This window comes from Schistocerca cancellata, chromosome 2 (assembly GCF_023864275.1).
Source record: "Schistocerca cancellata isolate TAMUIC-IGC-003103 chromosome 2, iqSchCanc2.1, whole genome shotgun sequence".
Lineage (NCBI taxonomy): Eukaryota > Metazoa > Arthropoda > Insecta > Orthoptera > Acrididae > Schistocerca > Schistocerca cancellata.
This window is the reverse complement of record NC_064627.1, coordinates 261522187-261544319: the sequence shown is the minus strand read 5'-3', so window position 1 is coordinate 261544319 and position 22133 is coordinate 261522187. Positions and strand designations below refer to the sequence as shown.

The 22133-nt window shown below is 40.1% G+C and overlaps 1 protein-coding gene across 1 annotated transcript in view; it reads left to right on the top strand.

Moving 5' to 3' along the window:
* Window positions 1–11827: 11827 nt before the first annotated feature.
* LOC126161604 (growth hormone-regulated TBC protein 1-A) overlaps window positions 11828–22133 on the top strand; it is a 49714-nt gene continuing 39408 nt past the window's right edge. The window contains exons 1-5 of the mRNA XM_049917554.1: window positions 11828–11986; window positions 12151–12352; window positions 12933–13166; window positions 18579–18739; window positions 18888–18996. Coding sequence (XP_049773511.1) covers window positions 11967–11986; window positions 12151–12352; window positions 12933–13166; window positions 18579–18739; window positions 18888–18996 — 726 coding nt within the window. The 5' untranslated portion in view covers window positions 11828–11966. The remainder of the gene's footprint in view (window positions 11987–12150; window positions 12353–12932; window positions 13167–18578; window positions 18740–18887; window positions 18997–22133) is intronic.

Sequence of the window (22133 nt, the reverse complement as noted above, 5' to 3'; positions counted from 1 at the left end):
CAGAGCTCATTGTTTGTTAGAGTTGAAACACTTAAACAGTCTTGCACAAGGTCAAACACATGATACATTCTGTGGTTGTATATTATAGTCTCCAGCCTGGTAGTACCATGTTCTTTAACCAAGGAGGATATAAAAGTTTCTCATAGTCACCTGACTGGACACTGTATAAAATCTATAAAGTGGTTACCAATAATTTTGTTCATTTGACATAAAAATTTATTACACTTCTTTACTGTACAGTTGGAAGTCATCCACCTGAAACAGTCTATTCCAGCTGCCTCATCGATGTCAACAATCACAATGCTGTTTCTCTGGCAGTCTCTTTCAATGCAGAAGTCATGGTTTTTATGTTAGGTAGTCCCATATCTCCACTTTGTTAAAAATTCCGGCTAAATCTTGCGTTATGTCCAATTCCAAAAGGTAATAGCCGTCTAGACAAAGCAGCTGGTGTATTGCAGGCAGCTCTTCCATTAGAACATCCATTTAAACGTCAGCTAATTCCACTTCATGTGGTATAGCCGCAAGATGTTTATAAGGATGGTTTGATCAGTTTGGTAAAAAACCAAGAAAACATTTTTGTTTTATAAGCAGCTCACCTTAATTCTTGAGATAGTCTCCTAAGAGGGATATGCACTTGGTCCAACGATTGTCTAGTTTCTCATTTCATCAGAAACATAGGTTGTGTCAAACTCAGCAAAATATTCTTGACTACAACTATAACCAGTTCATTCGATGATTTTTTTTTTCAGCAAGCTGAAGTTTCAAGACAGGCAACAGGAAGAAGTCACTTGGGGCTAAGTCTGGTGAACAGGGTGTATGAGGAACTAATTCGAAGTCCATTCCCCATTGTTATCACTAATGCTTGGGATTGTGCATTGTTCTGGTGAAAGAGCGCTTTTTTGCATGCCAACCTTGGTCTTTTTTTCAGCCAATCTAAGTTTCAAACGCTCCAACAACGAAGCACAATAGGATCCAATTACGGTTCTGCCTTTTTCCAAGTAAACTATGACGATTATCCCTCGGGAATCCAAAAAAACCAGTACCACCACCTTGCCAGCTGACAAAATGTTCTTTGTCTTCTTTAATGCATTTTCACCAGCCGTCGTCCATTGCTTTTACTGCCATTTTGACTCTGGTGTGTAATGATAGATCCAGGTTTCATCAACAGTCACAAATGGAAGCAAAAATTATTGTGGATTGCAATTAAACATCGCTAGACGTTTTGTTGAAATGTTGTGCTGGATGCGGCTTTTGCTCGACTGTAAGCAACTGCGGCACTCACCCTGCGTACAGCTTTTCTATACCCAGTTCTCTGCGCAGCACGTTATGCACTCGCAAGACGCCTAAGTCTCAGCAATGTCACGAATTTTTATTCAGAGGTCTTGCGTTACGATAGCATCGATTTTGTCAGTGGTGTCCTTTTTTGCTGACCGCAACTAGACGGCCACAGCGCGTTTCTTTTCCTGTGATTGTCCGACCACCTTTAACTTAATTGATCTAAAAGTAAATGTCTTCAGTGATTATGCAGAGTCCGCATGAACTTCATCCAGTCCTGTCTTGATTTGTGTGGCAGTTCAACACCTCAGATGGAAATGTTTGATAACAGGGCGAAACTCGGTTTTCTCCATTTCCAATCGCAATCGGCACACTGACCACCTCAGACAGCTGTCGACAATGAACTGTGCGCTGTATGTTGCTGAAATTGTTTATACGGTCGTAGGAATAATCAGATTTACCAACCATGAAGGCGCAACAAAAATGTTCCATTTTTTCATGGAAATTTACCAGACCTATCAAACCACCCATGCGTATTTCATTGAAATGGTTTCCAGTGCTTCCTTGTCGCATATCTGGACACTTCCTATAATCTATAAGGTGGTTACTAATAACTTTGTTTAAGTCTCAGCTTGTGATTTGACATTTAAATTTATTATATACCTTTATTCTGCAACTGGAGGTTATACATCTTAAACATTCTATTTCAATTGTCCAAGTCGCATTGCTGTTTCCCTAGCAGCCTCCTTCCATGCAGAAGTCGTGGTCTGGTATTAGGTAATCACACATCTAAATTTTATTAAAAACTGAGAGAAAATTTTGCATAGTGTCCAGATCCAAAAGGTAATATTCCATGCAACTCTTCCTTCAGAAAATCCAATGTAACATCAGCTAATTTCGCTTTATATGATACAGCCACAGAATGTTTATATTTCCTTGATGTCGTTTCCAGTGCTTCCTTGCATTTGTTCCAGTATTCTTGCTGTCACACTGCCATTCCCACGTCGCATAAAAGATAGCTTCGCCTTGACACCCTGTCTTGCAGTGACGAACTTGGAGAACTTACAATAAAGATAATAGTTAAATGAGCCACTCATCTCCTTCTTTAACATTACAGATCGTCCTTTGTCCAACTTCTCCAGACATCCACTTGATCACAGGTTTTAACTACCATTACATCATCTCAAAACGATTCTGTATTGGATGTAATCGCATTTAAATTCTTCTTACTAGGGAATGTGTCATTTTCTGTGTAATTTAAATTACCAGTGTCAGTAATAAGGCTGTCCAGGTTCTCCTGTAATAACCACAAAACCAGAGCGTTTGTCGGTTGATTGGGTCTTCCTCACTAGTAGCTGAGGGATGTTTAGCACTTTGGAGGAAACCATATGGACACTTTCTACTACCACAGAAGACTGATCGTTTTATACTCAAGATCAAAGATCTCGTCACTTCTGGCACGTGATCTTCCGGTCATACATTCTAAATTTGTTTGCACTTGCATCCTAATTGTAAATTCCTAGCCCATTCGCGCTATTTTATATACAAGATGTCTGTAGGAAGGAGGGAGACCACTCCTCACAAGTACCATCCTTACATATGGGATAGCACCAGCATATTAGCTGGATGGTATAGTATGGTGCTGTACCCAGATTCGATACCCGGACAGGTTACCATAACCTAAGAGTCAGACCATATAGCATAGCGCTGCAATCGGATGCGATTTCGCAAATGGTAGGACAGTGCAGGGCCCGCACGGTAGAGTGAACTGCTATACCTGGACTCGATTTTGGACGAGATAGTACAATGAATTAGCTGAGCGGTATTGTGAAACACTATGCCCAGGCACAATAGAGGGATTATGCGATATGGGACATCATGGTATTCTCTGCCTCGTGATGACTGGGTGTTGTGTGCTGTCCTTAGGTTAGTTAGATTTAAGTAGTTCTAAGTTCTAGGGGACTGATGACCATAGATGTTAAGTCCCATGGTGCTCAGAGCCATTTGAACCATTTTTGAACATCATGGCACTCCCAAGGGACAGTTTCCATTTTTCCCACGAATGTTTTGCACACAAAATAGGATAACTGGGCTAATGAGTTTACAAATGCAGTGCAAGAACAACCAAATTTAGAATGTATGACCAGAAGATCACGTGATCAGAAGCGACACATTCTTGGAGCTTTAGAGTATAAAAAAAGGTCTGATAGCTGCAACCAATCACTCTCCTGTGGTAGGTGAAAGTGTCGACATTTATTCTCCCAAAGCACTGGACATCCCTCAGCTTTTAGGGAGGAAGACTAGATCAGCTGATAAACACTTTGGTTTGTGATTATTATGGAAGAAATTGGACGATCTTGTTACTGACATTGGTAACATAAATTGCACAGAAAATGGCATGATCCTTAGCAAGAAGAAAATAACTGCACTTACACTCATTACAGAGCTGTTTTGCGATAGTATTATGGTAGTTAAAGTCTGTGATCAGGTGGATTGTCTTTAGCAGTCAGAGAAAGATTGAACTACAATGTTCAAGAAAAAGATGTGTGGCTCATATAACTATTATCTACATATTAAATTATCCAAGTTCGTCACTGCAAATCTTGGTGTAAAGGCGAAGCTACCTTTTATGCAACATGGGAATTCTTGGGGAATATGGGAACCTTAGAATGCGAAAAGAAGGTGTTACTTCCGGGACCGAAATTTCAGAAAGTTGGGGAACACTGGATTTACTCTGCGTTCGAACTAGAGACCGTAGTTGCCACTTGTTACAGAAATGGTAGATTGACAGATACATCAAAGCTTGAATTGCAGGGCAGTGGGTTATTAATTAATGGCACTGGGTGTGAAATACACTCCTGGAAATTGAAATAAGAACACCGTGAATTCATTGTCCCAGGAAGGGGAAACTTTATTGACACATTCCTGGGGTCAGATACAGCACATGATCACACTGACAGAACCACAGGCACATAGACACAGGCAACAGAGCATGCACAATGTCGGCAATAGTACAGTGTATATCCACCTTTCGTAGCAATGCAGGCTGCTATTCTCCCATGGAGACGATCGTAGAGATGCTGGATGTAGTCCCGTGGAACGGCTTGCCATGCCATTTCCACCTGGCGCCTCAGTTGGACCAGCGTTCGTGCTGGACGTGCAGACCGCGTGAGACGACGCTTCATCCAGTCCCAAACATGCTCAATGGGGGACAGATCCGGAGATCTTGCTGGCCAGGGTAGTTTACTTACACCTTCTAGAGCACGTTGGGTGGCACGGGATACATGCGGACGTGCATTGTCCTGTTGGAACAGCAAGTTCCCTTGCCGGTCTAGGAATGGTAGAACGATGGGTTCGATGACGGTTTGGATGTACCGTGCACTATTCAGTGTCCCCTCGACGATCACCAGTGGTGTACGGCCAGTGTAGGAGATCGCTCCCCACACCATGATGCCGGGTGTTGGCCCTGTGTGCCTCGGTCGTATGCAGTCCTGATTGTGGCGCTCACCTGCACGGCGCCAAACACGCATACGACCATCATTGGCACCAAGGCAGAAGCGACTCTCATCGCTGAAGACGACACGTCTCCATTCGTCCCTCCATTCACGCCTGTCGCGACACCACTGGAGGCGGGCTGCACGATGTTGGGGCGTGAGCGGAAGACGGCCTAACGGTGTGCGGGACCGTAGCCCAGCTTCATGGAGACGGTTGCGAATGGTCCTCGCTGATACCCCAGTAGCAACAGTGTCCCTAATTTGCTGGGAAGTGGCGGTGCGGTCCCCTACGGCACTGCGTAGGATCCTACGGTCTTGGCGTGCATCCGTGCGTCGCTGCGGTCCGGTCCCAGGTCGACGGTCACGTGCACCTTCCGCCGACCACTGGCGACAACATCGATGTACTGTGGAGACCTCACGCCCCACGTGTTGAGCAATTCGGCGGTACGTCCACCCGGCCTCCCGCATGCCCACTATACGCCCTCGCTCAAAGTCCGTCAACTGCACATACGGTTCACGTCCACGCTGTCGCGGCATGCTACCAGTGTTAAAGACTGCGATGGAGCTCCGTATGCCACGGCAAACTGGCTGACACTGACGGCGGCGGTGCACAAATGCTGCGCAGCTAGCGCCATTCGACGGCCAACACCGCGGTTCCTGGTGTGTCCGCTGTGCCGTGCATGTGATCATTGCTTGTACAGCCCTCTCGCAGTGTCCGGAGCAAGTATGGTGGGTCTGACACACCGGTGTTAATGTGTTCTTTTTTCCATTTCCAGGAGTGTAGTTGGGAAGCATTTTCACCTACCAGCTACTTTCACAGGTACAACAATGATTAACGTGACACAGCCTATCTTATATTATCCAGAGGAATCGCCACACATATTGCCTCGCCAGAACCTAACGTTTATTAACGAGTCCTTGGATCCCACATTGCTACAATCTTTAGATAGCCTGATTATCTCAGAAAAAGAGCAGATCTCAGTTAATCAACTCCTACAGCACATGCAGGAATATCAGGAGAAACGTAAGCAAAACACAGTTATATTTGGTGTGTCAATGGCTAGCATAATCTTAGTTCTAGTGTTTATTTGTGCAACTTACTTTTGTATATGGAAAATGATGTCCCGTTCTGAAATAACAACGTACATCATATACCTATGTGATGGATTGGGAATAGTGGAACGTAATATAAATAGATAACCAATGATACGATTGGAATCAGTATTAAGTGTGAATAGATTATTAGCGGATAAGAAAAGTTTGACAGTGTTGAAGGAGTAGTTGTAACATACCTGAAGAGTATAAGGAAGTACGGCGTGCACAACCAATAAGTCCAGAATTGTAAAATTTGGGACGAATTTTCTTAAAGGAGGGGGATGTGTAGTGTCGCAGAATAGTAAAGAGTTGGAAACGTGGAATATTGTCAAAGTTTCGTTGTCTATGTCGAGAGCCAGAGGCAGTAGGTTAGCCAAGAAGTAAGAGGATTGCACATGTACTGGAATGTGTCGTCACACAGGGACAATGGCCTGGTTACACACAATAGGCGAGAGAGAATTGCTTAGCACGCGGGTTTGTGTTAGACGGAGACTTTCGTAGAGTGCAAGACAGAGGTACTGTATTTCATAACTTGGCGTATGTCTGCAGCAACAACACGTAACTCTGTCGCAAGAACACTAAGGGGCGAGTACTGGGACGCTGCATAGCGTGCAGCTCGGTGATCGGCATGTTAATCTTTATTAAGGAGATGTTGCAGTAAGGGCGGACCATCCAGCAGCAGACGTGAGGGGACAGTACCAGTTCTGGTCCTCTCTGCTGCCACTGCCAATCATCAACCCAGGATTAGCAGACATCGCGGCAGACTCGCTCGCCGCCAATGCTGACCACATCAGTGAGCCGTCGTCGAGATCGTGCGGGGCCTAGGCCCTGTGCATCTGCCATCACAAACAGGTGAGCTGACGATGCTGGGGGATTGTGGCCCATTCCGCCTGTCCACCACGGACGAGCCACCAGGAGTAGCAGGGGAGAAGACGGGGTGAGATAGAGTATACTCCACACTGCGAGCACGCCTCTTGTGCCTACAGCGCCGGGACTCCAACCCGGAGTCTCCTGCTGTCCGCTGTCGAGCCGGCCGACCAGCCGGACGCAGCCAGCCACGCACGGCCGAAGTAAGGACATTCCTTTGTTACATCACAGCATGCATCGCTGCGCTAACAAGACTGTGGGGCCTGGAGCTGGTGTCATCGCTACAAGTCAGTGAGGACTCGGGAAAGTCGTTGATATCACCAAGCCACATTGTACTCAGCAGGAATAAAGGTGTCATGAATTAATAATGTTTCTTTGGCGTTTCTGACGCATCCTCAGTCATTTCCTAGCATCCTGACAACTGGAGAGGTCACCGCTCAGCTATCCAGTCCACCGTAGGCAACCGGGACCACCGGGACGCCTACAGATTTAGTGGGACAGCAAGATGTTTACTCAAACAAAATGGCAAGGAAACACAGAAAACGATTTTGAGGAAATATAAACATTCTGTGCCTATATCATACAAAGTGGAATTATCTGATGTTAAAATGGATTTTCTAATGGAGGAGATGTATGGAATATTACCTTTCAGATGTGGACATAACACAAGATTTTGCCGGAATTTTTAATAACTTGGAGATATGTGACAACCTAATATAAAACGACGATTCTAGATGGAAGGAGACTGTCAGGAAGGAGAAATGTGATTGCGCACAACGATAAAACAGTTGGAACAGACTGTTTAACATGGGTGACCTCCAACTATAGAGATATATAATAAATCTGTACATCAAATCATAAACCCAACCATGAACAAAGTTCTTGCTAACCACCTTATAGATCTTACATAGTGTCCAGACATGTGACTATGAGAAACTTTTACATCATCATCGGCTAAAGTATGGGGTATTACCAGCCAGGAGGTTACAATTTACACCTACAAAAGGATCATGTGCTGAACCATGTACAAGATTGTTTAAGTGTTTCACCTCTAACACATAATGTGCTCTGGTGTACTCTGTACCAGTAACATCCATGTGATGTTGACTAACGAATATCTTACAGAACAGCTGTTGTGTGGTGTTTAATAAAGGTCTGCTGTTTGTATACCAGGGTAATAGCAATATGCGAAAAATGGCTGGTGTAGAAATAAACATCAGACTTTTAAGAGTGAGAAACGCTTATAAATTATGTTCATTGTGTGTAAAGTTGTAATTAGCTACCTGTAAACCCCATGGAGATTCTTAAAACAGCCTCCGACAAAGACAATACAAGTATCATAAAGACGTCCTGTGTTATAGCAGGAGCAACATATTTCTCACAATCCAGGACATTGTCCTCCAAAATACCATTGGACACAGATATTTCTGAACTGTATTGCTCCCCACAAATAATGTTATACCACAAGTCTTAAGAAGAGAGAATCAATGTATCAAACTAACTTAAACCATTCCCCATTAAAGAACTTACTCTTTAAGTGCAGTTAATGTGTTTTGTGTATGAGAAAGAGAACTGGAAATTGCAGAGGTTGATTCTAAGAAACGAGATCTGGAGTATATGGCAGAAACAACTGCCACAAAGGAAAAAAGAAGAATCCATTGCTGATTTACAGGCAAGACTTACATATTACATTAAGTATGGAAAAGTCTTGATACAAGTGGAAGATATAAGAGATCAGCATTTACCATAAGTAGCAGTGATAAGTGGACATATGTTGTAGTACTGGCCAAAAATTTCAGAATCGAGAATATTTACTACATTAAAGAACACACAAAACATCTGTTTAAAAAACTCCAGTCGCATGTGGATCCTCTTAAAAAGCATGAGCACACTGTTTCTAAATGTTGTCAACTGGATGTTATATACCTAGCAACAGAACAACCAATTGTAGAGTTTAAAACTGATGGAGTAACATTTAATGATAATTCGTTTGCAAGAATTATAAAGTTCTATGTAGAAATTGCACAAGAATGTGGAACTGATGATTAGTCAACATAACAAAGGTAATTGAAATGTTTTATCAACAGCGTTATGCAGGAAGTAAGAGGGAAAATTAAACTTCCCAAAGCTACCGGCTAACAGAATTGCAATAACAAGTAGAACTAATTGTTTAAGTTATAAAGGAGATAGTTTATAAAAAAATTAGATGTACTTTAAAATTCTAGAACATTCCTTCTTTGTACTTTTCAAATTACTGGCTGGATAAAGCAATATAGGATCCAGATGTAGTCTTAAATTATTAGTTAAAAATTAAGCTGGATGTTATTAAAACCACACCAAACAAAAATAAATGAAAGAGTTGTTTTCTGCGTGTAAATCTATATGGAAAAATTAATAAAAACATCCTAAAAGAGTTTGTTATTTAAAATGACCTATGTGTGTGTGTGTGTCTTTTGATATGTGTGTGTGGGGGGGGGGAGGGGAGGGGTTCCCATTGAAAAATAGTTGAAACTAGGTACCTGAAATCGTAGTGATCCTTGTTTCTTACCTATACGAACCTGTACGACTTGTACTCTGCAGTATGGTTTATTATGGAGAGACTATACACCGTGGGCATTTAAGTCAGCAGGTCTCAGCTGGGTTGTGACGTTATAGTTAAGCTTGTGCTCATCTCACAAGTCTGGGCTGGTGTGCTCTGGTCGCCATTTTTAATTTTGCACTTAATACAACAGCCCTAGCTGTCATAGGTGTGAACACTAGCGCATTTGGACTACTTTTTGAATGTCATGTCAAAATATGAATTTTCCACCACTGTATACATAGAGCAATTGACAATTGACCTTTGTCAGATGGAGGAGGGAGATGGTTGGGGAATTCCCAGGACTCATCAATGATGTTATCTGTGAGATACTTTGTGCCAGAACTCTCCTTGACTACCTATTAACAGATTCAGGAAATTACATAGAAAAGATAATTTACTTCAAGTAAACTTGTACTAGACATTTCATTAATAGCTAATACTTTAGAGAAATTTGAGGTTGATGTGTGAAGGCAAAGCTTTGTGTTATCATTGTTAATTGTTTCACAAATTTGTGTATAGTTACTGCACAACTTAGGTTCTTGGCTATAAGCCTATTCTCTGGAAAATGGGCATTTACTTGATAATGAGCTTATAACTCGAAACCTAGGTTGTGTCGCAACCATAATAAAATTTCTGAAAGAAGCCAAAAAAAGTGTTTGTTTAATCTACAATGTTTCACCAAGAACCCACATTTGATTCAATTAGAAAGACTTCTTGCTATCCTATAAAAATCTGTGTGTAAACCAAATCAGTCAGGTTTCTTTCAAGAACTGCATGCAAGCCGCATTTTATCATTTCAAGTGAAGTTTTTAGCACAAGGTTGAAGCACAAGCGAGATTTATGTCTATCTTAAGGAACCTCACGGCAAATTAGGGCCAAAGTTTAAAACAGAAATGTTTGGTTGCAAAAATCTTGTAACCGACATAGCAAAATCTGGAAAAATGGGAGAGAATAGTTTTCAATACTACATCCAATAGGTCTTATTACCAGCTGAAGAAAATAACTCATTGCTTTTGTTGGATTCTTTGGACATAACAACACCTCTGTCCTCAGGAGAACGAACTGCAAGTTCCCGAAAAATTAATGATTTGAGACATTTTTGGTATGGCTTAAGTGCTTAAAATCCGCGTTTTTGCACTTTGGACTTCGCTTTACGAGACGCTACGTTCTCTCGTCATGGCTACTTCTGCTTATTCGCTGCTTCCGCGCTAGGCAGAAAAAGGCTGTACAAATTGCTGTTGTAAACCGTTCTTTTTGCGGCAAATAGAGTCATTTTAACATATTTTTTAAAAAATACTTGCGGTGCGCCTTAGCAACAAAAATTTTGACAGTACATTTGTTTTTGGTATTCTTCCCAAATGAACATTTTCAGGATAGGTTTCGACATGTCGCATTGTACCATTCCCATGTAAGTCTTCCATCTGCCTTATCAAATACTGATTTCATGATCGTTCCACTTCACACACTTCTTACTGTTGGCTCTAAATACTCACACAATGTGACATGCTCAAGATGTTCACCACTAATCTTCTTATCGAGTTTCAGGTTCCATTGGGTCCTTTTTCTTTGCTGTAGAGTCTGTACCTCTTGATGGAGCAGTTAGTGTTCCTACCTCTAGCTCCTGGGATGCAGGGTTCAATTCCCAGCCAAGTTAGTGAATTTCCCCACTAGGGGAACTTCAAACTGTTTTCAATTTACATTTCTTTCTCAATGATGTGGACACCCACGATGTGTTCAAGACCTTCATTTTCTGAACAAACTTTTGTTTTTGTCTCACACGAAAATTCTAATGTGTCAATGATTAGTTAGTGGTACAAGAAACAGTAGTGCAAACGACGAAATATCTGAAAACTCTTACAATCAGATGACGTTTCTTGAGGCTGAACAACCAAGTAACATGGGACTTTAGCTGAGTCGGCGTAAGATGATCCCTGACGGTTGGAGAGAGCTGGGCGCAGCAGCTTCGCAGGCCTACCTCAACCAATAACGTAACGGGACTTTGTAAACGTCTCTATGGCAACGCGCCTGTGTTGTCACCGCTCTGTAGACTGTTACTAGCCGTCTCGGCCATGGTGCAGATAAGGGTAGCGTGGCCTACTGCATCTAGCGCAACTTTTGGAAGGATCTGCCCAAAATGAAACACCTGAGTTGTTGATCCATCAGATTTGTGCCAATAATCTTATGAAATATATCAGTGGAATTTACAGAACAATTTTAGTGTAAAAATCTAAGAATGCCCTCGATTCCGCTACCTTTGTTGCAGCTGTAACTTAATCAAGATAAATTAGCCTTACCCATATCTCACTTCCAGTAAATTGGCTGTACAATGCTGTATTGAGTAACTGACAGAAAAGAGCACTTTATTCATAATAAAACTGAAATCAACATCAAACATTTCCTCATAATGATGTATAGACTTAGTGCGCTTAGCAGGTTTGCACTTCATTTGTGTGACTGTCTACTATCGATATGTCAGTTATCGATTTCAAGCAATCGATACACAGATGTAAATACACTGAACAGCAGGTAGCAAGTATTTCGTAACTGGTGTACTCATTTCAAAATATCAAGTTTAACCTCGTTAATTATGATAAGTAACGGAAGAAACCAGAAGAGAATTCGCTGACAATGCTTCTGAACTGCTACTTCCTGTAATGGCAAACTCTCATTTTAGGTAAACTTAGGCATGACATAAATAATTTCATGTTTGGTTCATATTAAGTGTCTCGAAACTGGTTTACAAAACCTCCTGCCGCGTAAAGTAACCGGCAAAAATTGCCCGTAAAGTTATGTTGCGAATTTGTTACTTGTGGTCCTAAGTATATATTTCTGTTTCAGTAAAATTGACGAGTACGGATTTGAGCGTCCTGATGACTTCGATTATGAAACTTATGAAGAATTTATGTCCCATTATCTTGTTGTTCTGGCAAGGAGGGCAAAGAAGTGGGCAGACCTGGTAGGCGAAGGGAGGTCGTTGAAAAGGAATTTGACAGTTAAACGCTATGTGCGAAAAGGAATTCCAAGTGAATATAGAGGCAAGGTAAGACACAGAGCTGTCTCTGGATATCATCGTACGGTAATCAATACACTACCTAGTTTATATTATAGGATCGGAAATATAATATACGGAGCTTTCTTGTTTCAAAGAGACGACAGTGTTTTAGTTTATTTTAAAAGGCAACTCAAATGAGACCAATGCACAAACTTCCAGAGTATTGCAGAGTCTCGCACTAAAAGCTACAATCGTAGATCTTGCAGTTTTCGTGATGAACTGCCTTCAGTAAACATTTTAGACTTTGATGTTCAGGCCTATAGTTTCTGCTGTGAGAATGTGCATTTTCCAGGAATAGTCTTTTGACTGTGGTTAATGTTCCCAATTGCTTTAACAAATACCTGCAAGATGTACGTTTGGTACGTTTGTGAACCACTCAAAACATTCTACTGCCTTTTGTGAAATTAATTTCAGGCATAGTCAGAAGCTACCCTGGAATATCACAGTGAATGAATTCATGGTTAATATGTTAACATAACAATTTGTGCCCCCCCCCCCCCCCCCAAAGCTGGCTGTTCTTGTTATGAGAAAATAAGCAGATTGAATGTTTTGGATGTATTTGTTTCAGGTATGGCTAACTGTAAGTGGTGCAGAGAAAATGAAAGACGATTCAGGTCCCAACTATTATCTTCAGTTGCTTTCCGGTGATATAGATCAAGATATTGTTGACATTGTGAAGACCGATCTGCCCAGGACATACCCAGATAACATATTCTTCAATGCTGCTGCAGACCATCAGAGGCAGCTCTGTAATATATTAGTTGCCTATGCACATGACAACAAAGAAGTTGGATACTGTCAGGTAAATTCCTTACTATTGTGATTTCTATAAGTATCACACATTGTAAAATAGTTTCTCATAGTCCCAGATAGTTTCTCCAGGCAGCAGTGTCTATTGAACTTAAGGAGGGACATTGATGAAAAACACACACTACTTCAGAAATGCGTCAAATATACAGTTTTGGAGATATGGCAATGAAATTTTGTACCATGCTTTACATGAAGAGATTTCAACCAAAATTTCTCTGTCTCATATCTTTATATGTTGTAAACTTCTCTCATGAAGTTTTTGGAATATGTCAAATTGGAGAATTTTCGTAATTTATTAATTTTAATTCCACTAGTACAATTTTAAATTCATGCAAAATTCCAAGCACTTTGCCCCATATCTCATCTTGCAATCAAAATTTAAAAATTTGCTCTTGAGACAATGTTTATTAGGTTTACAGAAATATGTGTAATTTCATAATTCTAGCGTTCATATAATCTGAGGAAAAGGTATATAAACTTTAAAAAACAAACTTTTCAGGAAATGCAATTTAAATTCAAACTAACTTTTTTCTGTGTGTCACTTCTTCAGAAGGCACCACATTTGTGTTCTGGGTTGTCTTTACCTTCAAGGCTTCTCTTCTGGTTTCTTGTTGTCTGTTTTCATTCCTTTACCAGGTCTTCAACTGACTTTTCAGCTGCAGAGACATGCTGTATATCTATTTTCTCAGGATGTCTTGAGTAAAATTTCCTTTCTAATACTTTCATCCTCCTGACGTTCCCATCATTAAATACAATAACTGCATCATAAGTTGCAAATGTGTTTTTAGGGCATCGTTTCCATATTTTGCCATGAGCACACTATTTGAGAAGTGCAGGATCGGCCAGAACCCTGTAAGTGGGCTTGACAAGATCGAGGATACAATTTGGAAGCTTCTCCTTGTGAATGTAGGGGTTATCCCTCTGAGCTTGTAGATATCCACACCACCTAATGTGGCACAGATTATGAATAGGGTGTTCAGCTGTTGACAATATGTGGAAATATGTAGCCCATACTGCACTTTTCATGTAATTTACACTGGATAGGTTCTGTCTGATAGCCTTGTCATAATACACTTGAAGATTGTCATCTTCTTTGAGAGCCTGTGTCCACTAATGCCCTTTCCATCTTACAACTTTATGCCGTTCACGTCACTGACAAGTTTCCTCAATCGTCACTGACAAGTTTCCTCAATCTTGAGCCCATTCTCTTTTGGATGTGACCTATGCATTCAAGTTTCTCAATTGAAAGTTGTCCATAAGGTTTGCTCTCATTCAGACTTGAATGCACTGGAGTCACCATCCCCAAGATATTTCACATATCTCCCACCATGTTCCTTGACAGATCTCTTAAAAATAATTTGCATACCAGCTCCTTCCATTCCACCGCTAGAACCAGAAAATGTTTCGCTGCTGTTATGCCCTTTACATCTTCTTCACATTCTCCACTAAGTGCACAGTTATAGCAGAATTTGCTCGGAACCTGAACATCTAGTACCTTCCCTGTGTCAATATGTATTATTTGGCACACCATATAAAGACGTATGCCCTCTTTTCACGAATGTACCATCACATAACAAAACAAGATCTGTTATAACATGACCAGAATCGTTCTCATCTGACAGGTCATTGTCTGCAATAGCTTCTACTGTAGCTGCTATCACACTGTCCTCACACACATCAGAAATTGTTTTCCAGTACACAGTTTGTGTAAATCTCAGACATGGCTCTGGCATATTCATCATTCCACACAACAAATTTCCCCCTTCTCTTCCAACTCCAGTGCACCTCAATCCATAGGTAAACCTCATATTAGCTTCATAGTACCAGTTTTTACATTCAGAAGTTTTGAATGAGCTATCAGCATTGCATTTTTTGCACACAATATGCAGATTGGCTGCTCAGCCTAATCCCTTATCATCTATAATCTGAATGTTATCACTATTACACATCTTACAAACACAAGAAAATTTCACTGCTGCATATCTGAAAAATCTTACAAGCAGATGACGTTTCATGATATGAGCAAAAATCTTAAGTACTAACATCAGTATCTTTTGTAATGAAATGTTTTTAGATGGAGAAAGCAAGCCAAGTGGTATATTTGTTTCTTTAAGATCACTGATGTTTTATTTCAATAAAACAAAAAAAAACATTTGGTAACCTAAATATGCATTTCCAACAAGTTGGTTCTATGTTCGTTATTGTCGCTTATTACCCTCTGTGTTATATCTATTATTTTACAGGTACTGTGTGATTTTTCTTTTGAGAAATATATGAGTACATAATGAATAAACCACCATCAACTCATACAGTGTTATTCTTCTTATCGTCCATACTTTTTAACATATAAACTACTTTTGAAGTGGCAAAATGTGCTAGAACAAATGAAAAGCCTATAAAACTCCGCACTGCACAACATACTTGCTGTGAGAGAGTCGCAATTCCTTAAATCCATCATCCATGGTCTCTGGTCTGCAGAGAAGCACTGCAGCCCTGGGTCCATGGATAAACCATGAGAACCTGCTGCATTACATCACAGACAAACAGACCTGGCTTATGGGCATATTGGTGAGACTAGATTGAACAGGCAGGGCCTGCACGGCAGTCCCGATCCATTACAGATACCTGCAGAAACGGCCTGTCGTTTTGGCCCGTTGCAGGAATCCACTCATATGGCCAGCTATTCAGGAGCCACAGACAGCATTGATGAAATGAGACTGTGGTGATCAATCCATGCAACAGATAACTTATTCAAATGCTCTGGGAATAATGAGGGTAGGTAGCAACTCACTGTAAAGATGATTCCAGAGCCACAAGCAGGCACATAGTAAAGACAATTATCCTCTCACAACTAAATTTTCAGCCATAGCTTTTGTCAGAAAATGAGCACACATAGATTCACACAGACCCTCAGATACAACTCGTGCACACTTGGCCACTGGCCAAGGCCTCTGTGTCTACAATCTCTGAGAACCAGATCCAAACAAACTGCTCCTCGTGCCTCTTGTCGGCAGCTGCTAGGCTAACGACAAGAAGTGGTGGCAACACTGGCTGCAAGCTGAGGGAAGTGGTAGGAAGAGGAGAAGCAGTAGTAATGAGAGAGTAGGGAAGGCGGCACACTTACTCCGCTGCACCCAAACAGTGATGATGCATGACACCTCAGTAAACAAACTATTTCATTTACTGAGACAAAAATGAGATTTTTTCCAGTGTTTTTTCAAATATCCCTTATGTGTTTGAAATTCCTTGATTTTCCCTGGTTTTGAGGTCTATGGTTATTGTCTTTTGAGACAGGTTTCCACTACGATAAACTCCTGTCGAAGCTTTGAGAGAGTAAGAGCCCTACACCATTCCTGTGCACTGCATCTTCACCTGTCTGCCCTACATATAGCAGCACTCCACCATTTTATGTTCAAACTTCCGTAGATTCTGGTCATCGAATTTCACTTAGTCCCAATATCTAGTATGGACTTTCCTTTTCGTTCCAAAGGACATATCTTTAAAATCCATCTGGCTATTTTTCCTTTCAGTTTCAGTGATTTTAATTTTTTGGTAGTGCACATTATGAGCCCACAGCATCAGTGTGTCCTGCTGGGGATGTCATCTCATGGCCAGGTTTTATTTCAGTGCTCTACCTGTCACACAGCTTGTCTTCACGTCAGTCACAGAACATCATCCACCCTCCACAGTAAGGCCTACGTGCATCACTGCTGTTCTTGATACCAAGGGTCATTTGCTGCCCATATTACTATACTATGCCTGTTGTCACCAATTATAAAGGAAAAGGAAAAGATAGGATACAAAACAGGGCACTGTGAGAGGCAGTTTGTATCGTCTGTGGGGACCTGCCCGGCTTGGGTGATCCTACCGACAATTACACAGTCACTCAAACGGTCTCGCCCTCCACTTCATTGGAACACACAGACTGCCATGTCAACATAGACAATGTTTCATTAAGGTGGTGTCTCCTGAGGGCGAGTACCTTATCTCCTACCTTCCAAGTTCTCCTGCATACCTTGTGGAACTAGCACCCCCTTGAAGAAAGCATACAGCAGAGACAAGGCTTGGACACAGCTTAGGTGATGTTTCCAGAATTATAAGATTGATAGTGTCGTACTCTAGGAACACATTGTGGATGGTTTTCGTTGTGTTCAGAACATACCTAAGATTTTTGTATGTATTAGGGCTTTGATAAGGAGACATGCTGGAGCCTCCCATCACACAAATGATGGCCATGTGGAACACCTGTTCCTCCTCAAGCACATATCTGCAGTTGTATCCTCAAGGGACTCTGTTTATAAGATGTTCATCTATTCAGTCATAATGCATTGGAAAGCATTGGTTTCTGTACCTATGTTCATTAGGATTATTTGCTTGTTTTATTGACCCCTACTTGTCCCTGTCTAATAGTCAAGAGAATGTTTTATTCAGTAGTTCTGAGACTTTTACTGTTTTGAAAATGTTTGGAAAAATATCTTTGTGATGAGAGATTGAATATCTTTGAGAATTATATTACTGTGTGTTGACCATATGCTTTTAATATGAAAGCTGATTTATTACTTCTCTGTCCCTACATACTACACTTTCCCACGAAAATTTAGTTTGATCACATTGAGGTAAAAATTTGTGTCACTGCTCGTGAAGTTTTATTACTCTATTGTGTTTTCATGTGAACTGATAAATATCACATTGGACTGCCATAAGTACAGGAGATGTGTGTTGCTACAGCATACTTTCAAAAACTATTTGCTAGTGAACTTAAGCAATATATTCCTACAATTGTTTGGACCTTTTTATACAGTGGTTCTGCAATGTTAATACTTCAGTAAGGTAGCTCATCTCCATGGAAGCTGTGTTTGTTTGCCTGATTGGCACCATGGACTGCATACTTATATTTATTTGATTGTATGGTAAATTCTTTGAAAACAGCCTTCAGAGCACTGATGTGACTTGAAACATGTTCATTGCTGAGAGATGGCCATAGGATGTTGCTATCTTGTTCAAATTTCTAGATTTTCCATAGCTGATATAAAATTTAAAAAAAAGATTTGTGCAAAGCTCTTCATGTTAATGCTATAATTGATAAACCATAATTTTTTTATATATCTGTGTCAAAATAGGTTTTGTTTTGTATTTTGATGCTGTAATGTTATACATAAAGATAACTGTGATATAAAACCATTATGTGACAAGACTACAAAAATGTGAAAAGCCTCAGGACAGATTGAGATAGTAAAACGAAGACTGTTTATGATGATATCTAGCTTTGAGTCACCACATATCAATTTATTGAAGTGTTTCTTCTTGTTTCATGCTGCACAACAAAAATCTAAAGATAGAGAGGGGCTGATTTTTCAGTATAATTGTGTTGCTTGTTTTACACTACAGTTGCTTTTCCTTCCAGGGTCTGAATTATATAGCAGGTTTACTTTTGCTTGTCACCAAGGATGAGGAAACAACTTTCTGGTTATTGAAAGTACTTGTTGAGAAGACACTGCCGAAATATTACACGAGGACTATGGAGGGTGTGATAACTGACATAGCAGTACTGGAAGAACTTGTGAGGTATCATCCGAAATTAAAATTAAATTATGGTCTGAATTCTGAAATTCTTAAAAAATACTTATTATTAGTTGCAATATCATGTGTACTGAAATTAAATTTGCCCTCTAAATTTGATGTTTCATTTTATGGTGTCTGCTTTTGTTCCTAGGCTAAAAATACCAGATGTACACAAACATGTCCAGGATGTCGGCTTACCATGGGCAGTGATAACAACAAAATGGTTTATCTGTCTCTTTGCAGAAGTTCTGCCGATAGAAGTAAGTGATTTACTGTTACAAAATTCTCTGTAGAATTGTTTCTTGCAGATAAATAGCAACTTTACAATGAGAAGACAAAAGTCGTGGGATACTTCCTAATATAGTTTTTGGGCCTCCTTTTGGCCAGTCTAGTGCAACAACTTGACGTAGCATGGACTCGACGGAAGTCCCGTTCCTGTATAGCTGTCCATTGTTGTGGAAGTGTTGCTGATGCAGGAAGCTGTGCACTGACCAACCTCTCGATTATGTCTTATAAATGTTCATTGGGATTCATGTCGGGCGATATGGGTTACCAGGTCATTCACTCGAATTGTTCACAATGTTCTTCAAACCAGTCGCAAACAATTTTGGCCCAGTGACATGACATTGTTTATATGGGGACATGAAGTCCATGAGTGGCTGTAAATGGGCCACCAGTGCACTGCCCCATTATACGTTGTTTACATGATACTACTGCCATTTGTGTATGTGTGTGTTGCTATCCCATGACTTCTGTCGCCTCAGTGTGTAATCTATTGTGTTAGCACATAAAAGACAGAACCTGTTTGATATGTTTCAAGCAACATAATTTAAATTGGTCAGATTTGGTTAGAGAGAAATAAAAGCTTTCATGCTTAGGTACTTTATGTTAATGAAATTATCTTGATCAGGTTGAGTGCCACACTTGATTGGTAAAAGATTGAGTATAATATATACATATCATGTTGCCTGCAATTACTGCTCATGATGCTTCTGTCAGTTGCAGTGAGCAAACACAGCTGTGAAACAATAAACATGTTTCAATACAGCTGTGATGGTTGTCATTAATATTTTATGTTAATGTGTACAGTCCGAGCTGATGATCATTTTTGTCACATTTTAAGTAACATAATACAATTAGACATTTGGCCATATTAGGTGACACAATGAAATGAAATTATTTTCCAGGCAGCCTTGTAGACAATTTACATAACAAATCAAATTGTCTGTCATACTTCCATTCAGTAGACCGTATTTACTGCCACACTCATTTTTTGTATTTAATTTGATAAATTCAAAAGTATCATACATTTATAAAGGCAGTTCTTTGCTGTCAAGTAGTGTTGCTTACGTATCACACACACAACCTCCCCACTTGACTTACGATGTGTTACATGTCAAACACATTTTAACAAGAGTGGCAAACAGCTTACTATTTAAACCAACAAATATCATTTAACTTAAAATGGGTATCTTATTATTTATTAATACACATTTTTTACCCTGAACTCCAAAACAGTTACCAAAAACTACTTTAAGCAGCACCAAATTTTACCAATTTGTCGGTGGAGGACCCCAACTGTCCTTTTGTTAAGCAGTATTCCATTCCCCCAAACCCCCCTCCCCGGTGACAAACTTCTATACCGGGTAATCACTCCTGATGGCCGTAACACATACTAGCTCATCCTTGACACTACCCCATGCAGCTATTAAAATTTAATTACATGACCAAACAGAAGGAGTTCAGCATTGCTAATGCAAACAATCAGTCCAACTTTAATGTATGTGTGTATCTCAAGTGTAATTAAATCCTGAATAATATCCATGTAAACATAAACAAATTAAATGTCAGTAAAAAAAAATCACATGAGTGGTGTAGAGATCTTGACCAACATTGTCCAAGTTCACAAAACTCATCTTTGTCTTTGTAATATAATGTTGTGGCTATGTTTTAGTGCTTTCTAGTGCACTGCAAAGTGATGATCAAGTCAAAATTGACCGATCATGGCATAAAAATCTCTTAAAAGTTCCATAGTTTTTAACATAATTTCTGTGAAACAGCAGCAGTTGCAACTGATTGTTGCAGTCCATTGTTTGATTTCTTAACTTTCTCTAACCGTGATGTACTTAAATTTGTTGTACTATGCATCCCATTGAGTTTTTAATATATTTTCTTCTCTTGTGACTTTGAAAGTGTGTGTTTCCTGCAAGAATTGAAACCTATTGCTGTGCTCCAGAAATCTTGTTTTACTTTTTTTTCTGAAGTATCTATGCCAGTAATAATCCTTACCCCCTCTCTTCTACTGTAGCATCCCAGTGACTCAAAGACAAGTTGTCTTATTAAAGAATATAAGTACATATCAAAGATACATAATATAGCTGACGTGCACAGTGAATAACCATTAACACACAGTATGACATATTCAGCAGCCAGTAGATTGCTGTGACCTGCATTCATCACATCTGTGCATAGAGTTTTGCTATTGTCGAAATCACACGTTTCACTCTTATTTCTTACATTAACTATAGGTTTAAGTACTGACAATCGACCTTCAGGTACCTTCTCTGTATAGACAACTTCACACTATTTCCTGCTTCTCACCCAGTCTCCTTTAGACTATAAAATTTGGACTGTCAACAATTAAATCATCTATTTCCTTATCAGTGATTACAATGTCTTCTTAATGTCCTTCCTTATACGTAATAAAATTCTCATGGCACTTATTTGCTGCTTCTGGCCTCGTCAATTCACCACACGTTGAACGGAATTAATATACTCTTTGAATTCGTTTCTTAGATTATGAATTTGACCATGAAATCAGATTTCAATTCTGTTTAATTAGCATGTTGCTTATGCAAAGCAGTACTGTTAGCTCTCATCTCTTTGTACATGTTGTGTATGAGACTACGTAGACTATACTCTTCCTCTTTAAGGTACACAGACACCTTATCAATTACTTTATCAGTTATTTACATTTTGCTGACAGTTCCTGCAGTTTCTGATCTGGTCATAATGTTGTCTCATCAAACAGCACCACTAAACCACTCTTATAATCCTAATCGTCCTCCATGATTAATTGTTGAACCGATGTCCTTAAAACTTGTTTATGCCTACATATGAGGTGCGACAATAAAGTAATGAGATTGATGTGAAAAAAAATGTTGCTTACCATTTTAGTTAAGTTTAGTGTTGTCTCCTTCAAAGTAGTTCCCTTCTGATTGCACACACTTTTTGCAGTGCTTCTGCCATTGATGGTAACATTTCTGAAACTCATCATCTGTAATATCCTCCAAGACCCTCGTCACAGCTTTTTGGACATCTTGAGTTGTTTTAAAATGGTGTCCCTTGACCACCGTTTTGACTCTTGGAAATAGAAAAAAGTCGCAGAGAGCGATAT